The following is a 22,312-nucleotide window of genomic DNA, read 5'->3' as shown; positions in this document are numbered from 1 at the left end:
GTCCAAAGCATTTATTATGTTTCTAATTTTTGAAATCCAATGAATTCTTTTGAGAAATTTTCAAGTCATGTGCAAATTTCTTGAAGTCATTTAAAATTACGTTAAATGTTTTGAAATCTTACGAAATCTTTTCAAATCCACAGATATACTTTGTGAACTATTTAATTGCCTTAAAATAACTTATAATCCCTTAAAATGATTAAAACTCCCTTAGGTCTTTTGAAATCCGTTGAAATCCCTTGGAATACTTTTTAATTGTTTCAAAATCTTCGAAATCCAATTTAAATCTTCTAAAATCCTGCATAATTCGTGAAAATGCTTTTTTATCTCTAGAAGCCCTTTCGAATCCTTTTAAATCTTTAAAAACTGTGGATTTTTCTTTAAATTCTTTGGGATTCCTTGATATTTTAAAAACCCCTGACATCGCTTGAAATCTTCAAAAAAATCCTTGAAATCCCGTTAAATATTACATGATCTCTTCTTATATTTGAAATCTTCGAAATCTTATTAAAATCTTCTACCATCCTGAAAATTTCGCGAAAATACTTTTTCATCTCTTGAAATGCTTTGAAATGTTTACAAACAATTTGAAATCCATTTGAAACTATTGACATTCCTGGAAATCCCTTGAAATCTTCCAAAAACGGGGGAAATCTCTGAAAATTCGTTGAGTTTCCGTTAAATCTTTAAAAAGTCCATAAAATACGTAGAAACACCTTAAAATCAATTAAAATAATTTATATTCCGTAAAAAATTTCGAAATATTACGACACACCTTCAAATAATTTAAATCCCTTTAAAATTCTTTGACATTTTTGAAATCCGTGGGAATCTTTCCGAATCTATAAAATTCCTAAAAATATTTTAAAATCCATTGAAATCTTCTAAAAGCCGTACAAGTTGCTCAAAATTTCTAAAGATCCTTTATAATATTTGCAAATCCTTTATCGAAAATTCTTTAAATATCTTAAAATCCCGAGAAACCTTATGAAGTTTATTCAAATCACTTGAAAACTTTGAAATTCAATTAAAATCATCTAAAATCCTACAAAATCCGTGAAAATACTTTTTGATCACTCAAAATCCTTTAAAATTCTTTGAAATATTTATAAATAACTTGAAATTCCTTTAAAACTATTGTCATCCCCAGAATTTCCTTGAAATCCTTCAAAAACTGTGGAAAACTCTTAAAATTCTTTGAGATTCCATGAAACCTTTTGAAATCCTTGAAATCTTTAAAATTCTTTTAAAATCTATGGCAATCCTTAAACATCTCTAAAAGTCGGTTAAAATCCATGACATTTTTATAAAATATTTCGAAACCTTACAAGATACTTTAAAATCTTTGAAATCCCTATAGAATTCATTGACATTTTTTAAATCCGTGGGAATTTTTGAATTTCTTAAATTCCTTAAAATATTTGTAAATCAATTGATATCTTTTAAAAGCCGTATAAGTTCCTCGAAATTTCTGAAGATCCTTTATAACATTTTCAAATCCTTTGAAGTTTCGTTTAATCTTTTTAAAATCTTCAAAATCCCTTGAAAGTCTAAAATCCGCAGAAGTCTCTTAAAATCTCTAAGAATCCCCTGAAATCCTTGAAAATATTTAGAATTCCTATGAAATTCCTTTGGTATACTTTAGCATTTGTTGAAATCTTTTCAAGTGCCCTGACTTATTTTGAAATATTTCAAAATCTCTTAAAAACCCTTGAAATTTCCCAAAATCCTTTGTAATATCCTACAACTTTTGTAATTCCTCGAAATCTCATGAAATCCTTAAAAAGCTTTGGGAATGTTGTTAAAATCCGTAAAAATATTTTTTCTTGAAATTTCTTGAAATCATTTCAAATCACTGATAATCTGAAAGTCTTTTGAGATCTCGAGAAGGAGTCTAAAATTTCAAAAATCATCCTTATATAATTAATGGTCGTTCCCTAATGTCTTCAGAAATTCCAACAGTTTAGCATTTTTAAATGAAAAAAAAAATTAATTAAAGAAATTTAAAAATATTAGGAATTTAACTGTTTAAAAATAGATAATTTTTTTCTACCAGCTTCTCTATATTGTGCATAAATAACATCTTTCAGAGTCAAAGCAGCTGCAGATCCAGTTTGAACACCTTCCTCTCCTGAATTTGTCATGTAAAATGAAATTCGGCCCTGTCTTTGAGATTCGTAAAGAATTTTATCCATTATTCCAATAGTTACCATATTAGTATACATTTTTCTCAGGGTTTCCTTATCCAACTGCAATTAAATATTAGATTGATCAAAAAAAATTATTTTCGAATCTGAACGCGGATACTACCCTCAGTTGTACCTTTTTTAGTCAACCAATTTAAAAAGAATAAGAAGTCTAATATGATTCAGAGGTCTTCTATTGGAGTTTCATATTTTTGTTAATTTTATGTTATTAATGCTTTGAAAATGCATGTATTACATGTTTATACATATAAAACTATCCCCTTTTATATTACCATTATCGTAAATAATTTAATGAAATTTTTGAAACTTATTTTTAAGGAAAATCATACTTTCTTCTCACTTTTTTCACATTGTTCTATAACACGTAACTCTTTTTTTAATTTCCTTATGGCATTTTTATACTTGCCCCACCGTATTTCAAATTCTATTATAAAAATGCGAGACAAATAAAATAATACTATCTTACTTGAAAATAATATTTGGAATTTTAATTAAATTATATTCATTGATAATAATGTAAAAGGGTTAAATTCTATATGTCTAAATATATAATACGCACACTTTCAGGCCATTTAGAAAATAAGAAATAAAAAAAAAGCAATAGAAAATATAAAACTTAAATAGGGGATCTTTAAAACATATCCGAAATAATTTTTTTTGTTTGAAAAATTTGTTGACCAAAAAAGTAAATTTAGGTTAGTGTATGTATTCAGCTTCGAGAATCATTTTTTTACCTAATAAAATGAATAATCCAATTAAATAGGCATGTCTACGTTACAATTATTATGTCATTAGAAAAGAACAGTAGAAATTAAAAAAAAATGTCACCTTCTGATTTTTATCTTCAGTTTGTCCAGGAGGCTGTAAAATTCTGTAAACTGGTATGGGGTCGTAGGATTCTGCATTTGTAAATTTCAAAACGTCTGTGAAATTGTTCTGAATTCCCAAAAATTGAGGTTCACTTGCCTTTGTGCTCATTTGCTTAAACTGCAATATTTATATACAAATTAAATCCTAAATAAAGCTGAATGAAAAATTAATGAAGATTAACTTTATTTATAATATTCTTAAATATGAAATAATTATAAGGAGAAATCATTCATTTACAGTAAGCAATTTTGAAATCTTTACATTTTACTTTTCAGGGGTCTTGAATTTTAATGTAGTATAAGTAGCAATTAAACTTTACAAAATGTTCAGTTTATAAATTTTTAATCGTTTAATTTTAAATACTTCTAACTTAAAATGTTTAAAATGGTATAATTTTGACATTTACAAACTTATTGATTGATTCTTCAATTTAGTCTAACAATTTTTTGAGAATCGACAAATGACCGGTAATTTTTTTCCTTAATAAAAACGTTCGCCCTACTATCATTCAACATTTTCCGAAATAAATGTTCAATTTCGATAATTTAAATTTGTTAGTTTTAACGATTTGAAAGAAATGTTTTATAAGCGAGAAATTGTTTGAAATCAAGTACGAATTTTGTTCTTGATATCATTTTTTATTCAAAATTTTGAATTAATCAATATTGAGGAAATTCCTGAAAAAATAATTACCAAAAATATATACTATTTCTTTACTCAATACATAAAACTGTTAAAAGAATACTGTTCGAATTCATTGGTATCTACCATTTATATGTTATAATTTTTAAAACCATGATGATAATTGTAACAATTAACGAAATAATTTTAAAATATCAATTTCTGGCTGGAAAGAAATTTTAACATGCCCAATATAAAAAACAATTCATGAAAAATAAATTCGGAATGACTTACACTTCCAGGAGAGACAACAAAATTGTGAATCCTCTTCAAAAATAATTTAGAAGCCATTTTTGATATGAAAATCACTTTGACTTCGTTATTGACCTACACGATTCTTATCATTCACAGTGGTTCGTTGAACCAACAATTCCTGACACAATCCCATAAATTTAGAATAATTTATAAACTTGTATATAAGCCGTATAAACTAAAAAAAAAGATTGATTTCTGATTTTAGAAAAATTATAAGACTAGAATATTTCAAATATTATTTTCTCTTTCCTCAACACATTTCATATCTTCAAAGAAATGAGGAAAACAATCATTTCATGACAGATTAACACTTATTTTTCAGGGCCGTCTTTTCAAAAATTCAGTAATAATTATTTCTCTTATTTAAAAAATACTTTACATTTACTTATTTGTCTCTTTTTATTTATTATTATCTTATTAAATTAAATAATCTTATTTCAATATTCGTTTATAATTTCCCTTTTTAATATTTATTTATGCAAAGTTTCATGAAATTTTGGCTAAATGGAAAGTTTCAAATATTAAGGCGGGAAAATTTTAAATATTTTAAAATGCTGTTCAGTTTTAAATTTAATCATTTAATTCTGTATTAATATAGATTAATGTTAATGTGATATCAATTTTAATACTAAACTTACAGTATTTCTCCTCTGTCCCCTTTTTTCACCATTTTCAATTTAATGCGAACTGAATTAATAGAACCAGTAGGAAAATCCAAAAGGTTTGGGGTGAACGTTCATTATTTTTATTGAAAAGTTTACTATTATATTTATTGTTCAGTATTCATTTTTTTGTTAAGAATTTAATTATTTGATTGAAAATTTTAATTATTTTGTTCTACGAAAATTCATCTCTTTTGGTTGAAGACTAAAACATTTTGTTCAAAAATTTGTGAATGAATATTCAACTGCTACTGATTTTAAAAAAATATATTTTTTTAATTTTTAACATAGATTTTTATATTATTATGCAAAAATAAATAAAATAATGAAATAATATTTTTTTCTTTAAAAAATGAATTTCAAAAGTCACTTATTACATTTTTTGTTGAGAATTAATTTTTTTACTTTTGAAAATTCAACTACATGCTAGAAATATAGATGTGGGCATAAGTTAAGCAATTGTCTATTTGGTTGAAAATTCAACTATTAGGCTTAATATAACATTTTTGTCGAAAATTCGTTTTTTGGTAGAAAATTCATCTATTTTGTTGAAAATGCAATTATTTTATTATAAGTTGAACTACTTTGCTCAAAATTTATTTTTTATTATTTAAAGATTCATCGCATTATAAGTTGAAAATGCATGTCTTTGATCGAAAATGTAATTATTTTGCTGAAAAATTTTTTTGGAGAAAATTCATCCCTTTGGCTGAAAATGGAATTATTTTGTTGAAATTTCAACTATTCAATTGAAGATTCGTCTTTTTGGTCTGAGGATTTAACTATTTTGTTGAAATTTCGTTTTTTGCGGATAAATTTAACTGATGTTTTCGATTAAAAACTAAAATATTTTTTAGTTCAAGTATAAACTATTATATTTTTCCTTGAGAAATTATCTTTTGGTTGAAAGTTCAACTACTTTGCTAAAAGTTGATTAACATTATTAAAAACTCGTCATCTTTAGTTGAATTTTTATTTTTAAATTGAAAATTCATTTGGTTGAAAAATCGTCTTTTTGGTACAAAACTAACCTTTCGGCTTAAAATTCACCTTTTTGATTAAAAATTCATCTATTTTTGAGAAAATACAATATTTTTACTTGGAATGTTAGGAATTTAAAGTATTTTAAAGTGACTTAATCATTTATACGTACATTCATTTTATTTACGATAATGTATTCCCCAATTTTCCTGAGAAATTTTCTTATTTCCCTTGATTTTAGAGTATTTTGGACTGTGAAGCTTACCGAAAAAATGTTAAAAAGGTGTTTTTTTTTTAGTTTGTTATTGTTTACATACCCAATATAACATTTTTTGTCCTGTGAATTATTCTGAAAATTTGGTCAGATTGAAAAATTTCATATTGTATCATGAAACTTTCAATGTTTCAGTGAAGAGTTTCATTTGACCCACTACGCTTGTATTTAATACAAATCGAATACAACATTTTGGAGGCAGAATCTACGTATTTTATAATAATAATTACGCTCCTGATATATGGTATCATCAATGACCAATAAAAATCGACCACATGTATTTGTATAAAATAGTGTAGTAATCAATTGATAGTTTTACACATTTACAATCTATATTTATATCAGTGCGCCTGTCATGTGTCAACGCGAGCAAAATCAAACGTCAGTGTATAACATTTTGAGGTTAGGATCGGCAGTGATTTTATTCGTTTTTAGACCGAAAATATCACAAGAAAGGACAGTACCTGATGAAGGTGATAGTGGAAAATGCCCCCATCCTGTGGAAGTGATTGTCAATCGGATTTTTCAAGTCCATTATACTTAAAGAATGAAAAAACTCCTAAAGATAAGGACGATATGGCTCCAAATAAAATTATTGTTCTTCTTGTTTTCGTTGCCGGAATCGCAGTCGCATTTATCGGAACTCTTTTACAACGGTATTTCTGCGAAACAACATTCGAGTCTTCTGGTAAGTGAAAATTAGCGATTATTTATCTATATTGGTCAACTTTGCTTTCTGAACTTCCCTGCATTTAGAGGTTAAGTTTTAATCTGATTTTGATTATTTGTCTTTTTACACATATTTTGCGATATTTGCAACAGAGATCGATGAAGGCAGTTAATATTAACCAATTTGGATTATTTTCACTCAGACGTAATCGTTGACATTTTTGCTGACGTTGCTGTCAAAGCTGTTAATTTTTCGCAACGACCACATCATCTTCTTAAAAATTTGAATTAGTATTTAACTTCATAAAAATCAATCTCTCTTTCTCTTTATCAATTAGTTGAGAAATTATCATTATATATTTATATTAATAGTGATTGCATTTTTGTAGAAGGTTTGACTTGGGTAACCAGATGGCTTGATCGAAAAATACTCTTTGACATATCCTATTTCTTACCCCTTTTCCACCTCTAATTTCCCTCTAATTTCCCTCTAATTAAAGGAACAGGGTTGCTACAAAATATAAATATTAAATTAATTTTTTTTTAATTTGTAGCAAAATATCAATTCAATGTTTTTATACCATCATTTGGGACATCTGTTAGAGTTATCAGAATTTTTTTTTTATTTTTGACGTATATAGGCCATTGCAAGTTATTGCTTTTTTGTAATAGAGATTTAAATTCGAAATTATTTTTTTTAGCATAATATTACTGGCAGATCATTTTCCTCGATTCTTCATGTACTAACAAAATTATAAAAATACCAAAATATTTTACATGCAAAGAAAATTAGCCCAAAAAATTGTTCCCTTACAGGTCGTTCTAATGCATGCTCAACTAGTTTTCTGCAAGTTTCCTATTAATCAATGTAACCGTTCTCTAATTATCGCCATTATAAATTCAAAAAAAGCTTTTCCTGTCGCTAAATGATTTTTCTTTCTTCAAACAAGCTACGAAACTATAAAAAAACAAGTCGATTTTAAAGAGAACGTATGCTTTAAGTCTGTCTACAAATACACTTTCTTCAAATTATAAATAAATAGTTTACCAGAAGATTTTAAAAATTATTTGTAGAAAAAATATGGGAAACGAATTCGAAATTTTAAGTTCTACTGTAGATTTGCTAGTATTCTTTATAAATTAAAAGATAGAATAAAAATTAAATATTTTATTCATTCTCTAGACTTTTGTTTATAAATGTATAATTTTCTCAGAAAATAAATCTAAACAATTTGAAGTAATTTGTCAAAAATAAAAAATAAATAATTCATTTAATCAATTATATTTTTCATCAACTGCATTTTATATCATTCTGAGCTAATGTTTAATTTCCAATGATATAACTAATAAATTAATTTTGTTTAGGAAACAATCGAGTTTTTTCTCCCCTTCCAGCAGAGAATTTCCTGAACATCTACGACGAGGGAACACTGAGGCTTACAAATTCGCCAGATTTAATTAAAAAATGCGATTCCCACAACGACGCAGCTTCCGTCGCAGAAGCTCTAACTTCCTTGCATTTGGCCGTCGAAATGAAGCATTCTGGTAAGCAGAAAAAAGCTGTGAAGCTTTTTCAACATGCGGTTGCACTTGCTCCAGAGCATCCTGACATTCTGAATCGCTATGGGGAATTTTTGGAACACACTCAGAACAACATAGTTAAAGCAAATGAATATTACGTTCGTGCTTTGACCTATCAACCAAATCACGAAAGTGCTTTAATCAACAGAGAAAGAACAGCCCGGGTGGTTGAGGAACTGGATCGAATAATGCTCAGAAGAATTGATGAAAAGAGGAATGCACTTTCTGCTATTCCTGACAGCGATGCTGCACTCATCAGGGCAAAAAAGGAAGCATACTTTCAGCATATATACCACACGGTGGGAATCGAAGGAAATACAATGAATCTCGCACAGACGAGAGCCATCGTCGAGACAAGAACTGCTGTCGCTGGAAAAAGCATCGATGAGCATAATGAAATTCTTGGACTGGATGCTGCGATGAAATATATTAACGCGACCCTTGTGAATAGGTAATTTTAATTCACAATTATAAGCCTCTTTTTGCAATTAAGGTTTTTTCCTTGTAAATTCCAATTTCTTGTTTCCCAGACGTTAAATTAACATTAACGCCCCGAAGTTCTTTTCATACATATAGGTAATTTCGATTCATTTACGTCTTAAGTTCTACAATATAAAGTTAAAGAATTAAATTCAGAATAAATCAAAATTTTAATTCCTCTTTAACGTCCAACATTCAAATTTAAATAAGAAATTCTTGAAAATAAAAAAAAAGATCAAGTTTAAATAACACACTCTTGAAGGTCTTTAATGAAATTGGAAAAAATAAAATAAAATGCAAAAAGTGTAGTTTCTCAAGCTAACGAGTAACATAAATAATTTTGAATAGAAAATACAAATTTGGAATAACTATTTACTTTTTAGGTTTATTTGATGTAACTTATATAAATATAATTTTCTTTAGATTCTTGAGAAAATTGAAACATTTTTTTGAAAATTTTAGATGACCAATACAAATTTCAACAACTAAATTTATCTTCAAGTAATTACATTTTCAACCAAAAAGATATTTAAGGCTTTTCGAAGTTTGGAAACATTAAAAAATATTTGGTAAATCTTCGGAAATCTTTTAAAGTTTGTAAATATTTCTAAACCATTTAAATTCTATAAATTAAATTCTATAAAACTTCTTAGTGTCTTTCATAATGATTTGAATTTTTTCCATAATTCCGAAAATAATTAATTGCAACAGAAAAAAATGTGCCTAAGAGTTCTGGGAAATATTTTAATAATTTTTTATTTTGAAAAATAATTTTATGCAGAAATTTTAAAAACATTTGGAACAATTTCAAAAATTGTGAAAAAAGAATCCGAAAGATTTTAATGCAATTTTTAATTATGTAGTTTATGTAAGATTTAAAAAAAATGTGACGAAAAATTCGAATCATTTTGAAAGCTATTTAGAAAGTTTACGAATTTTGGAAAGATTCAAATATAATTTTAAAATATTTCAAAAACTGAAAACAAAATGTAAAATTATGAATGATTTTCATTAATTTGAAAAATTAATTTCGAAAGAAAGTCGAGTCATTTTCAAACATGTTTGAAAATTAAACTCATGGTATAAATTTCACTTTGATGGTTGAAAATTCAATTGTTTGGGTGAACATTATTCTGTCTTAGTTGAGTATTCATCTTTTTGGTTAAAAATTTAACTAATTTGTTAAAAATATGTTGTTTCTTTGGTTAACATTTTTTTCACTGAAAATGTAAAGATTTCATTTCTGGTTGGTAATAGATATTTTTTTGATTTTTCAAAATTGATGTATTTTATTAAAAATTCGTCTTTTGTGGTAGAAAGTAAAGTTCTGGGTTGAAAATTCATTTTTCGGTGGAAAATTTTGTTACAAATTCAACTATTTTGGTGAAAATTCATCTTTTTTTTCTGACGAATTCAACTCTTTTTAATTTACAATTAAAATCTTTTTCTGTTGAAGTATCGATTATTATATTTTTCTTTAAGAATTCACGTTATTAGTTAAAAATTACATTGCCTGATTAGAACTTGAACTACTTTTTTAAAAATTCAATTTTTCGACTGAAAATTCAACTATTTCGTAGAAAATTAGTCTTTTTTACTGGAAAACTAACCTTGTTCGTAGAAAATTCATCATTAAAAAATTTTAAATGTATGACTTAATGTATAATTTGCTTTCAAAAAGTGGATTTTTTTTCGCGAATCTGTGAATGTGGATTTACATGCAGAATGGTAAAAAATTTACCCATGGTAAGTTTTAAAATTTCATGCGAAGTATTTTTTATATTAAAAAATGTTTCAATTGTACAAAGTCACAGATTTTTAGGTTTAATACAAAAATAATTTTTGCCCATCAATTTCTTTTGGATTTCATTATAAAGTGATAAAATAAAAAAATTGAAGGTCATTCAATGATGATTTCGTTGCCAGGTTCAATTGCAATATATGTTACATGTTTAAAGCCATTTAAACCTATGCGAAAGACTCAATTTTTTGTACCTGTACATTGTTGAATATTATTTAAATTGAAAAGAAACAATAATTTATCTACAGTGAAGTGCTAAATCAACTTTAAATGAACGTAATTTTTACTTTATTTAAAAATGAGATTTTATTCAATTATACCCGTGACCCATAAGAACACCAGGATGTTGTCCAAATTTTATCGTTAGATTCTTGTTATTTTTTACTTTCCAAGAATTTTATAGCTGCACTTCAATATAATCTTTTGCAATATTAAAATAGGTTTGAAATAGATTTATTAATCAAATCAAAGATTTTTATACACTTTTATCTAAAATAAACTATTTTAAAAAGAGAGAATGAATCTTTTTTAATTGGAATGTATTTAAAAATAAAATAATTGTAAGTTTTTATCATAGTTTAAAAGCTGTTAAATTAAAAGTACTTTTTTCAAATTAATACTTCAGTTGGAACTGTTTAATGCTTTCTGTTGAACTTAAAGTTTAATCTTTGATTTTTTGAGTTGGTTTTGGTTTGGGCTTCTTTTTCATTCATCCTGGAATTAGTGCACGTAATAGTCAATTAACAACTACTAATTATTATTAATTTCTAATAATAATACCCATTACAATATTGGTCATTAATTTAGATAATAACTGGTGATTCGTGTATATTAATTTTATTAATAATTAGATCAAATGCGCCGGACTGGAATGCATATAATACAGCTTGCTGTTCTTCTGAAAGTGATCGAGCTTTCCAAATGTGAGCATTCTCCGAAAAATTTATCACACGTCAACCTTCCCTGTCGTAAAATGTCTTTGAAATTCTTTTATAACAGGCGAGTTCTCGAAGTTGGATTAAAAGTTGATATTATTTCCTGTTTGTTTATTTATCATCCTTTCATTTCATTTAATTCTTCTAATGTACTAATATTATTTTTAGTCTTTTATTTGAAGATTACAATAAATTACAGAAATTTTATTGTTCAATGGATGAAAAGAAAGACATTGTAGGGCAAGGAATACGTGCACTGATATTTGCTTGTATCGCAATTAGATTTTTGCAACTGATATTAAAAAATATGATTTGACAATATTTTGATTGAAAATTTAAATATAAAAAATAAATATTATTGACCATACCGCGATTTGGTGTGTGGAAACTTACACTCATTGTGCAGCATTTAAAATTTGTTCATTTTCGATTGTTAATTTTAATAATTGGGAAATCAAGCTTTTATCGAGTAAGTGTGCTAAAAGGTATTTAAATTCTACATAAAATGAGCCCAGAATAAAGACATTTTTTTTTATTTCTTGAGTACCTATTTTCAGTTTTTTTGGCTCATTTCCAAAAAAAATTATCAGCATAATTTCACAACAGAAAATTTCGAAAAATTTTCATGTATTTTTCAGCTCAGAATTTTTTTAAAATATGTTTCCTGAATTTAATTTTTATTATTATTGTCCACCAAACGAGATGACTTCGATTTTTTCTACCTTTCTTGTTCTAACTCTTAACTTTTTGGAATGTAAGAAAAAATTGATGCGATTATGCTGATACGTCGCTGCAATAGTACAGAAATTTACCTTTAAAATAAGTCCAAGCACATTGAAAAATGTTTAATGTGACAGATTTTATTAATTTTTTTATATTAGAATTTGCTCTATTTGTGCCTAATGTTAGCAATGGCTTTTTAAACAATTGACTATGAGTCAATGAATAAAATTAACAAATGTTAAATACTGAAAAATGTGTGTTCACATATTAAACGGCGTTAATCTATGTTTACTATGGTGGAGTGAAAATTCTCAAATTATTCAAATCGTTTGAACTGAGCGAAAAAATTGTGGATTGGCATCCAAAAAAAGTGAAAAAGAAAATAATTTAGTAATCGGTTGCTATCTTCTGTTCTCTTTTTTTATTTGAAGATTCAAATTTTGAAAAATCCAAAAAATTTCCTATTGCTTTAAAAATTATGGAAAATTTTTTTATGTGCAGTTTTTGGTAGTGAATAATAGTAAACAATTGTGAATTAAGAAAGTGTTTTACTAAATAAAATTTTTTTAGCAAATGTGCAAAAAACATGTTTTTGGATTGAGTTAAATTATAGTTTTTTGGAAAAAGTTGAATACGTCAAACCCGAAATTTCTTCAGTTTAAAAAAAGAAAGAGGTCATTATTTTGCTTTCATGGAAATCCTTAATCACGAAAATTGTTTTCCGAATATTCAACTTTTTCCAAAATGTATGCATATGACTCAATCTCAAAAAAACATGCCTCCTACACATTTTCCGAAAATTCTAAATTAGACAAACAACCTTCTTTTAATTTGTTATTTTTTATTATTGTTCAGTAGCAAAAACTGTAATACAAAAAAATCGTCATAATTTTTAAATCAATAGAATTTTGTTTTTGAAGTTTCAATAATGTGAATTTCCAAATAAAAAAAGAGAACAGAAGATGTGAAATGATTAAAAAAATCTTATTCCTTTAATTTTTTCAGATGGTAACCCCTAATTTTTTCCCTTAGCTCAAACCATTCGATTTTTTTCTTCATTTGCACTCAGACCTAATGCTTATCTTAATTTAATAACATTTATTTATTTTTTAGTATTTTCATTGAAGGAAGATAAATATTGACCTTCTGCCACTCAAAATAATATCTTTTATAAAAAAGCTATAAATAAAATATATAATGATGAAAGAAGTAAAGAGAAATAATTTTCGGGATTAGTCTTCTTTACCATTATAATCATGATCACAATTACCACTGCTATCACTATCAAGCGAAAATTTTCACCATCTTTTTCATAAGATGACACGTTATTTTCTTCCGGCGACACTAATTGTTACACAATTTTCCATTTTTTGTTTGCAATTTTAATTTAGAAATTCATCAAGCGAATATTCAATATCTTAATTAAATATTTAGGGTTGGCTCAATTTCTATAAAGGACATCCTGGAGATTCACAGGCGTGTTTTGGGCCATGTGGACCCTATCGAAGGTGGACAATTCCGAAGAACCCAGGTTTACGTCGGTGGACACATTCCCCCTGGACCTGGAGATATTCATTTCCTGATGGAAGAATTTGCTTCCTGGCTCAACAGCGAGAGAGCTATCAGGTTACATCCCGTAAGGTAAGGAACGATTAATTTTTATTTAAAAAGTACAACAGATTACAAAAAATTTGCATTGAAAATGTGATATTTTTATTCTAATATAAGTGTTTATCTTTCTCTTTCTAATTCTAACGGAATTTATCTTTCGATATCCTTTGGAAAATGTTTGAAAATATCAACATTGACAAAATGACGTTGGGTATACTGAAAATATTCAAAATCAATTTACTCAAAAAACCCACGCTTTTTCCTGATTTTTTTTCTAGATTCGTCCTAATGTGAAAATATATTTCTTGATATAATTTTTTGGTTTGAAAGCCGAAAATTCACAATTTTTTCCAACATGACATAAAATACGAAAATAGTCAAAGGAACAAAATTATTTCTTTAAGAAAGTTCTAGAAAATGTCTTCTTATACTGTTTGTTATAACTTTCTTCATTATTTTACCAACAGCTCGTTGTTAAAACTTTTAAATTTAAGTCCTTTCTATTGTTTCATCATATAAATTTGTATTTTTGAGTACAAAGAACATCTTAGAGGATTTTCCAGATATTTTCGCAAAAATGTCCAAAATATCGCGAGATAGAAAAAAAGCGTTAATAGAAATTTTGTAGAATGTCTTTAGAGAAACAATTTTATTTCTCAGAGTAAATTGACATTTTCAGAAGAACCACCGAAAAACTCTATCAGATTCCGAAAGACAAAGATCTATATTAAAAATAAAAAAGCACACTCTTAACACAATTTTTTTCACAAACATTGGGAATTTAATAATTTATTATTTTTATAATTCGTTAATTTGCATTCTCGAATGTTTTTTAGCTGATTAATTTGTGCATTTCGTATTTTTTTACGTTGCATATTTTTTATTAATCCCTTTTGTAAATATGTGTTGTAAAATATTTTGTCTAACATTGCATACAATCAAAATAAAACATTTGTCAATATTTACACAGCTTTGTGTTTTTATTTTTTGTGAGAATTCTGATTAAAAAAAAAAACTTTTATTACTAATATTTTGATGAAAACGCAATGAAATAAGAAGCGAAGGCGAAAAACAACAGCTTTATGTTTTAAAATCATTGATTAAGGTTTAAAAAAAGAATATTTTTACTCTGTTATCAATATTGGTATTTACAGAACTCTATGTAGCAGAATGAAACAAGATGGTTTGTATTTAATATTTAACTGATTTTTGAAAACAATTTTCAATGTTTTTCCCTGTACTTGAAATGGTTATATTTTTTCAGTCGTCTCCTGATTATTATATTTTTTTGTTAAAAATTGTATTATTTGGTTGAATTAACAGTATTGTCAGAAAGGTCCTTTTTGTTTGAAAATTCATATTTTTGGGTTGTTTCAAGTTCGTCCTTATGGTTTAAAAATTCATTGATTTTAATAGAAATTTCATTTTGTTTCGATAAAAATGCAATTGTTTCATTGAAAATTAATCTTATGTGGTTGAGGACTTAATTACTATTTCGTTGGAAATTCGTCTTTTCGGATTTAATTCAACTGCTTTCTTATTTAAAAATTAAAATCTTTCTGGGTTGAAATATTTACTATTAGCTTATTTGTTAAACACTCATATTTTTACATTGTCATTCATGAGTGTAATGCAATCGTTCAAATTATCGGTCTCTGGTTTTTAACGGATTTTACGTTTCAGCACTCACAGAATCGGAAAATCATAATATTTTGTCGGTGTCTGCCTATATATTTTTTTTATTGAAAATTAATATTCTTTGGTTGAGGATTCAACTACTTTTTTAAACATTCATCTTTTTGGTTGAATTCAAATGCTTTTTTATGTCCAAAATATTTTTATGTTGAAACATCTGCCATTCCATTATTCATTGAAAACTAATTTTTTGGTTATAATTTAATTACTTGGCTGAACAAATTTGCTAAAAAATAATTTGTTGCTGATTCATCATTTTAGCTGAAAACTGATTTTTTTAGTTAAATATTCATCTTTTTTTTTATTAAAAAATAAATTTCTTGGTTTAAGATTTTCTTCGTTTGATCAGAAATTGTACTGTTTAGCGGAAAATTGTCCTTTTTTTAAAATAAAAATCCATATTTTCGGGTTGAAAATTCAACTGCTGAGCGAAAAGTCGTCTTTTGGCTTGAAAGTTTAACAAATTGGACGAGAAATTTTTCACTGAGAATAAATTTTGTTGTTGAATATTCAACAATTCGGGTTTAAAAGCCAAATTTTTTGTTAGAAATTCAACTGTTTTGTTCAATATTCTTCTATGTGGATAGGAAATTCGTCGGTTTGGATTTAAAATTAATCTTTTCTAGCTGAAAATTCGTGTCATTTTAAAATTTTTATCTGAAATTGTTTTAATGCAAGATTAAAATGCTGGTCTTTGTATATCAATGGTCCGGGAAAAGTCAAGGTAATTTGAAAATTAATATTTTCGACCGTGAAATATTCTAAACTTGTGAAATATCTATTTCTGCACTATTCTTTATTATTTTTTTATAGTTACGTTTGAATGATTTTATAAATGAATATAATTCCTATAAATTAAAAAAGATAGAAATCAAAGACTATTTAAATCAAAGATAAATAATAAAATAGTTTTAAGTATATATTTTATTCAAATTGAACTTCATACATTATCAAAGATTCAACTATTACAACTTGTTTAGTTTCTGAAGGAGTAAAAATACTTAAATAGTTTAAACCTAAAAAAATATACTCTGGGGAATGAAGTCTACCAAAGTTTCAAAAGAAGGTAAAATCGAAAAATTATTATTTTTCTTTCTCAGCTAGAGATAAAGATTCCTTAACTTCGCTTCGGATGTCCTTCAACTCTTGATTTCTCTCCTTAAGGCTCATATTTTTCGCCTTCAGTTCCGAATTTTTCTCCTTTAGTTTCTTATTGACTTCGTCCAAAAAGCGATTTTCTTTCAAGAGTTTAGTGTCCGTTAGAAAAATTATTTCCTCTTCTAAAGCAGTTTCTTTCTGTGAAGTACTCTCCCCTTCAGCTGGTGCAATATTTTCTCTGTGTAGAATCTTCTCTTCCTTCTCAATAGTATTTTCCTCCTTACGGATATTTTCCTTGGGCAGAAGTTCTTCTCTCGCCAGACTATTATCTTTGAATAGAATATTATCCTTCAACAAAATGTCTTTCTTCTGAACAGTGTTTTCCTCCGACTGAATTTTTTCCTCCGACTGGATTTTTTCCTCCGACTGGATTTTTTCCTCCGGCGCAGCCTCTTCGTTGTCTAGAGTCGCTAGACTATCCTTCGGTAAAATCTTTTCCTTAGTCTGAAGACTTTTCTCGACTTCAACTTTTTCCTTCTTCTTCTTTTTCTTCTTCTTACTCGACTTAATCTCTCCTGATTCTGAGATCCACAATTTCTCCAAACTGTCTTTCAAATCACTCACTCCCTCCTTCCTCATATTGATCTGAACTTTTTCTCCAGGTTCTCTCTGCTCTTTTCCGGTGCTCAAATCAGTATAAATCGCCAAATACTCGTTGAAATACATAACTCGTTCAGATTCATAATCCCGATAAGGCTGCAAGCACTTATGAGGATTCCTGTCCATCCAAACAGATTTAACATCCTTTCCCAGCATTTGACTCAGCTTTTCGTTCTCCCTACGAGCTCTATCCTTAGACGCTGAAGTCAAAATAAATGGGACATTCTGCTTAGCAATCGCCAGGATTGATTCCTTCCAAGTGCACTCAACGAATCCAAAATCGCTTTCATGGATATCAAGATTAAAACCCATAACAATATCTGGCTTTCTGTAAAATTCACTCTCCAGATATTCCTCATAATGCAATCCATAGACTCCGAGATAGTACTGGTATCCATAGTTCTGGCAAGCATCACAAAGATTCACAAAATTTGCTTGTCTCGGCAATTCCGGGCTGATTAGGATAACCCTGATTTTCCTCAAATTCGGCAACCAGTGAAGTAAAGTCTCCCAAAAAATTGCACCGTCCACTTCCTCGTTGCAGGAACCAATCACGTGGATGACAAGTTTCTCATCTGCAGGTCTCTTCAATTTTTCAAAGGCGTAAATCAAGGAGAGAGGTTTGGAAAAATATTTCGAGACGAGAACGTTCCGCATGCTGGGAATGTTTCTCTGGGACTGGAAGATTTTCTCCATTTTTTCATTGAGTTTGAGAAACAGGGCAATGAATAATTCTATCGTGGGCGGGAGAATCCGAAATTCCGCGAGATGTGGAATTTTATCGATAGAGACTTGGAGAAGTGGAGCGAATGCTTCTCGAGGTGAAGGGGCCAAGCTGCAAGCTGTGAAGCTCAATTCGTAACTGTAGGAATGCATCATTGCTTCACATATTAAAGTATGACGAGGGCATTCTTTGTGCTTTTTGCACAGGCTCATTTCACAGTCACATCTTTGTAAAAGTTTGGGGTTAGTCTCGCGACAAACGAGACAGACTTTGGGAAACTTGAACATCTCCTGCTCGTAATTCAAGAGCGGTCTTCCTAGTTTTGACTGGGCCTTTGTCATTAAGTTGACTTTTGTTCGAAGCCAGGTTTCGGGATCTGCCGATTTGTGGCTTTCGAAGAGGTTCGAGGATCCTATCTCTTTCTGCATTCCGATAATTACCTGGAAATTTGGACGCTTTAAATATCAATTTTAAATTATCACAGTGATTGCTAGGAGCCACGTGTAAATTGCTATCATTCTTTTAGGTGGGGGGGGGGGGGGCAAACGATTTTTCTATGCTGTTTTACTTAACCAGGGTGGCCGTTTTTATCGACGAAATAAATTCCCGGTCATTTCCCGGTTCGCAAACATTTTTCACGGTCAATGAAATTCAAAAAATGGAACACTAAAGCTAAACAATTTTCGACTTGAGGTAATCAAAACTGAGCTGCAAATGAAAGCACTCAAAGTAGAACTGTTAAATTTTGAACTTTTAAAATTGAAATTTTACTGTTTTTAATTCAAAAATGTTGTATTCAAATGCTCAATAATTTACGCGTATAAAATTGAAGGTACTAACATTTTTAAATATAAAAAAATATAAATCTACGTTATCATTTTCAATGCTCTAAATTAAAAAATCAATCAATGAACTTTAACATTTTCAAAATTATATAATTTTAAGGAATTTTAAGCTAGAAACATCAAATATTGATATATTAAAAATATTTTGACTGAACACTTCTTAGATTAGAAAATCAATTATTTTCTTTTTAAATAGTTTAAACATCCTTGGAAAGCTTCATGATTTTATTTCAAAATTTTAAAAATTCTTGAAAAATTTAGAAAATTTATTTACAATTTGGATGTATAAATAACAATTGAACATTTTATTATTTGTAGGCGAAATTTGAGTAATTTTAAGAGATATGTAGAGTAGATATGTATGTAGTTCAAGAATTGTGAAAGGCTTCAAAAGAATACAAACATTTTCTTAAGATTTCTAGGAAAATTAAAAATAACTTTTCATTTTGAAAAATTATTTTAAGAGAATATTTAAAAAGTTTTTTAAAGATTTAAACACAACTTTCAACAAAGATTCTAGAAGATTTTAAGAAAAATTTCTAAAATTTGCATGATAATTTTAAATCTTTTTAAAACTCCTAAATAACTCTTAAAAATACTCAAATTTTTTCTACAAATGTTTATTTGTAAATTATACATCAAAATTAAAAAATTTTATTTACAAATTAAGCATTTTTCAAATACAACAATTAAAATTGTAACGTTCAAAGTTTAACGGCTCTTCGAAATTTGAACGATTCTAGATTTTCTATGTCAAACAATTCAATTAAAGATTCTTTACTTTTAGATATTTGGTCTTTTTTTTTATTAAAAGTTTCAAATTGAATGGGTTAAAAATTGAATATTTAAGACTGAAACAATATTTTAAATTTAATAAAATCCTTTAATTAAGAATATATTATTATGAAGTTATTTTTAAGTTGAAAATAGTTTATAAACTTTTAGTCACACCTTCACATTTGTTTAATGACTAAGACTTTCAAATTGTAACTGTTTAAGTTTTAACGTTAAAATCTGAAAATTCTTAAATTTTGAACTGGTTTAAAATCGTTTTGTCAAATAGTTTTTGTTCACTTTTTATTACTTAAAGTACAGATAAATAAAAAAAAAGATTTATTTATTAAATAAAAATGTTTGTTATCCAAAATGTTCAACATCAAAGGCTTTTATTTTTTATTTGTTCAAATCTGTAAGAAAGCATTTAAAAACTCTTTAAATTAAAAATGTAAGCTTAAAAATAAAAATTTGTAATGGAAAATTTTTAAAGTAACAAATTTTTGAATTACGCATTGTAAGCTAAATAATAGTATTCTTGAAAAACATAACAATCCAACTAATTATTTAAAAACTATTGAAATTGAACGTGGACAGATTTTTCTTCTACAAATTTGTAAAATCCCCGGTAAAAAAAATCACTGTGATTTCCGGGTTTCAAAAAATTCCTGGTTATTTCCCGGGTTTCCCGGTCCAGCGGCCACTCTGTTAACTTTAATACTCAATTTTTTTGGTAGAAAATTTGTATTTTCGGTTCGAAAATTCAACAATTTCGTTGAAAGTATAAATACTTTGTTAAAAATTTATTTCTTTGGTTGGGAGTTTCATAATTTTGATTAAAAACTTATTTCTTTGTTTGGGAATTTAAATATTTTCTCTAGCAAATTCCTTTTTTTGTCGTTGAAAATTAATTTTTTACCTGAAAATTGAACTATTCTATTTTTGGTTGAAAATTTATCTTTTTAGTTGAAAATTTATCCTTTTAGTTGAAAATTCAACTACTTGAATCCAAATCCATGTATTTGATTAAAAATCGTCTTTTATAGTAGAAAAATAACCCCCTTTGTTGGAAATTTAGGTATTTTCTTGAAAGTTCGCCTTTTTTGTTAGAAAAAAAATGTTTTGGTTGTTGTTGAAAATGCTTCGCTGAAAATTAATCTGTTTTACTGTAGGTGCTCACTTAGGCGTAGTAAACCAGAGGCAGAAACAGGAAAGAGAAAAAACAGTTCGGAGTCCCTAAATTGGATCCTACCGTCTTTACCAAATTCGGGCTCAAATAAGGGTTCGACTCTAATTCGCTGAAAATTCATCTTTTCACCTTGAAAGTTTCAATCCTTTGTTTGAAAGTTGGATTAATTTCTTAAAAATTGATTTTTTTGTTGAAGATTCACAATTTCAGTTAAACATGCATCACCTTGGTTGAAAATTGAACTGGTTTGTTAAATTTTTTGTTTGTCAAATTCAAATTGGGAACTTTAAAAATTGCAAAGATTCTCAAATATGATATAAATTTCTCAAAATTGTACAATTTCCAATTGAAAGCCTTAATAGTTAGATATATTTAAACTAAAAACGTACAATATTCAATTAGGTTCGATTAAAAATTTATAAATGAGACCATTTTAAACTTTAATGTTCAATATAGTACAATTTTAATTTTAAAGTCTTAAGAGTTGAACCATTTTTAGTGCCTCTGTTTCATTGTCAAATTTTTAAATTGGTTCAACTTCGGAAGTGTATAATATCGTGTTTTTGTTTTCAATCTCAGATTATTATAATTTTGAACGCTTCAGGTTTGTACAGTATTAAACGTTTAAGTTTGAAATTGTTCAATTTTTAATGTTCAATTTACAATTTGAAATGTTTCAAATTTTTATTTTGTTTCTCGTTAGATTTGGCTAATTTAGAGATTATTTTATTTTTCTTTAAAGGCTTGAATATTAAAATTTAAGTAACCGGGAATAATATTTGAAAATCAGTAAATAATATTAACTATATAAACAAAATTGGTTGGAAATTGTTGTGGAAAACCTGATTGGCTTTTTATTACATTTCGCTGTAAATAATTATTAAAAGAAGAAGAATTTTAATCTAAAATCATGAAGTTTCGAGGAATTGTTAAAATTTTTAAGCTGTGGTAGTTTATTTCACCAGAAATGAGTATTTTTAATCAAAAATCATCAAGATTCACAATTTCCAACCATTTTAGGTTATTTGAGCGCTTTGCTGTTATTTTTCAATAATACTTTTTCGGTTTTATTAGCGTTTTCCTGGAAATTGGCATGAAGAAAAAAAAATAGATTTTGAAGGTTTCATAATTTTTGAACAATTTTAGTTGAAACTGACGTATTAAGGGCATGTGATGCTTACAGTTTTCCCGGTTTTTTTCCACAAAAATGAAAATTTTTTAAAACTGATTTCGGAGATGTTATAAAATATCATAACGGACGTCCCCGGACTCTTTTTTGAGGGATAATAACAAAAAAATTATTGTGCTAAATAAAAACGTTATGCATATGCATTATTTTGAGGTTACATCGTTTTTCATCTCTGCCTTTCCGATAATCTGAAAATTATTTATGAAATAAACTTTTTTGATTGCCTGCAAATAAGGTTAGTTCCGGGAGATTAGTCACTATGTTTATTCGTAAGTCCAAAGTTTTTGGCCAAAAATATTGTGCAGTTTGGAAGCAGTGATCCCAGATCTGAAACGAGATGCGGTCCAATACTATGACAGGGCTATATCCGTGTGAATATAGTAGGAGACGCTGTAAATGACTGAGTTG

General features: G+C 27.5%; 2 protein-coding genes across 3 annotated transcripts in view; one reads left to right on the top strand and one right to left on the bottom strand.

Annotated features, from left to right (window-relative positions):
- LOC117173140 overlaps positions 1-22,312 on the bottom strand; it is a 40,900-nt gene that overhangs the window by 2,995 nt on the left and 15,593 nt on the right. The window contains exons 3-4 of one of the 2 annotated variants that reach the window (XM_033361540.1): positions 3,036-3,194; positions 2,054-2,249 (exon numbers count right to left, since the gene is read on the bottom strand). In XM_033361540.1, coding sequence (XP_033217431.1) covers positions 2,054-2,249; positions 3,036-3,194 — 355 coding nt within the window. Of the gene's footprint in view, positions 1-2,053; positions 2,250-3,035; positions 3,195-16,431; positions 18,348-22,312 lie in introns of those variants that run through there. The other variant, XM_033361539.1, reaches the window with a different exon arrangement.
- The window catches only part of LOC117173142 (protein adenylyltransferase Fic), a 60,805-nt gene continuing 44,595 nt past the window's right edge, over positions 6,103-22,312 (top strand). The window contains exons 1-3 of the mRNA XM_033361542.1: positions 6,103-6,618; positions 7,965-8,631; positions 13,554-13,760. Coding sequence (XP_033217433.1) covers positions 6,417-6,618; positions 7,965-8,631; positions 13,554-13,760 — 1,076 coding nt within the window. The 5' untranslated portion in view covers positions 6,103-6,416. The remainder of the gene's footprint in view (positions 6,619-7,964; positions 8,632-13,553; positions 13,761-22,312) is intronic.

The sequence above is a fragment of the Belonocnema kinseyi genome, chromosome 5 (genome assembly GCF_010883055.1).
Source record: "Belonocnema kinseyi isolate 2016_QV_RU_SX_M_011 chromosome 5, B_treatae_v1, whole genome shotgun sequence".
Lineage (NCBI taxonomy): Eukaryota > Metazoa > Arthropoda > Insecta > Hymenoptera > Cynipidae > Belonocnema > Belonocnema kinseyi.
Note: the sequence above shows the minus strand (reverse complement) of the source record. Positions and strands in the feature narration are given on the sequence as shown.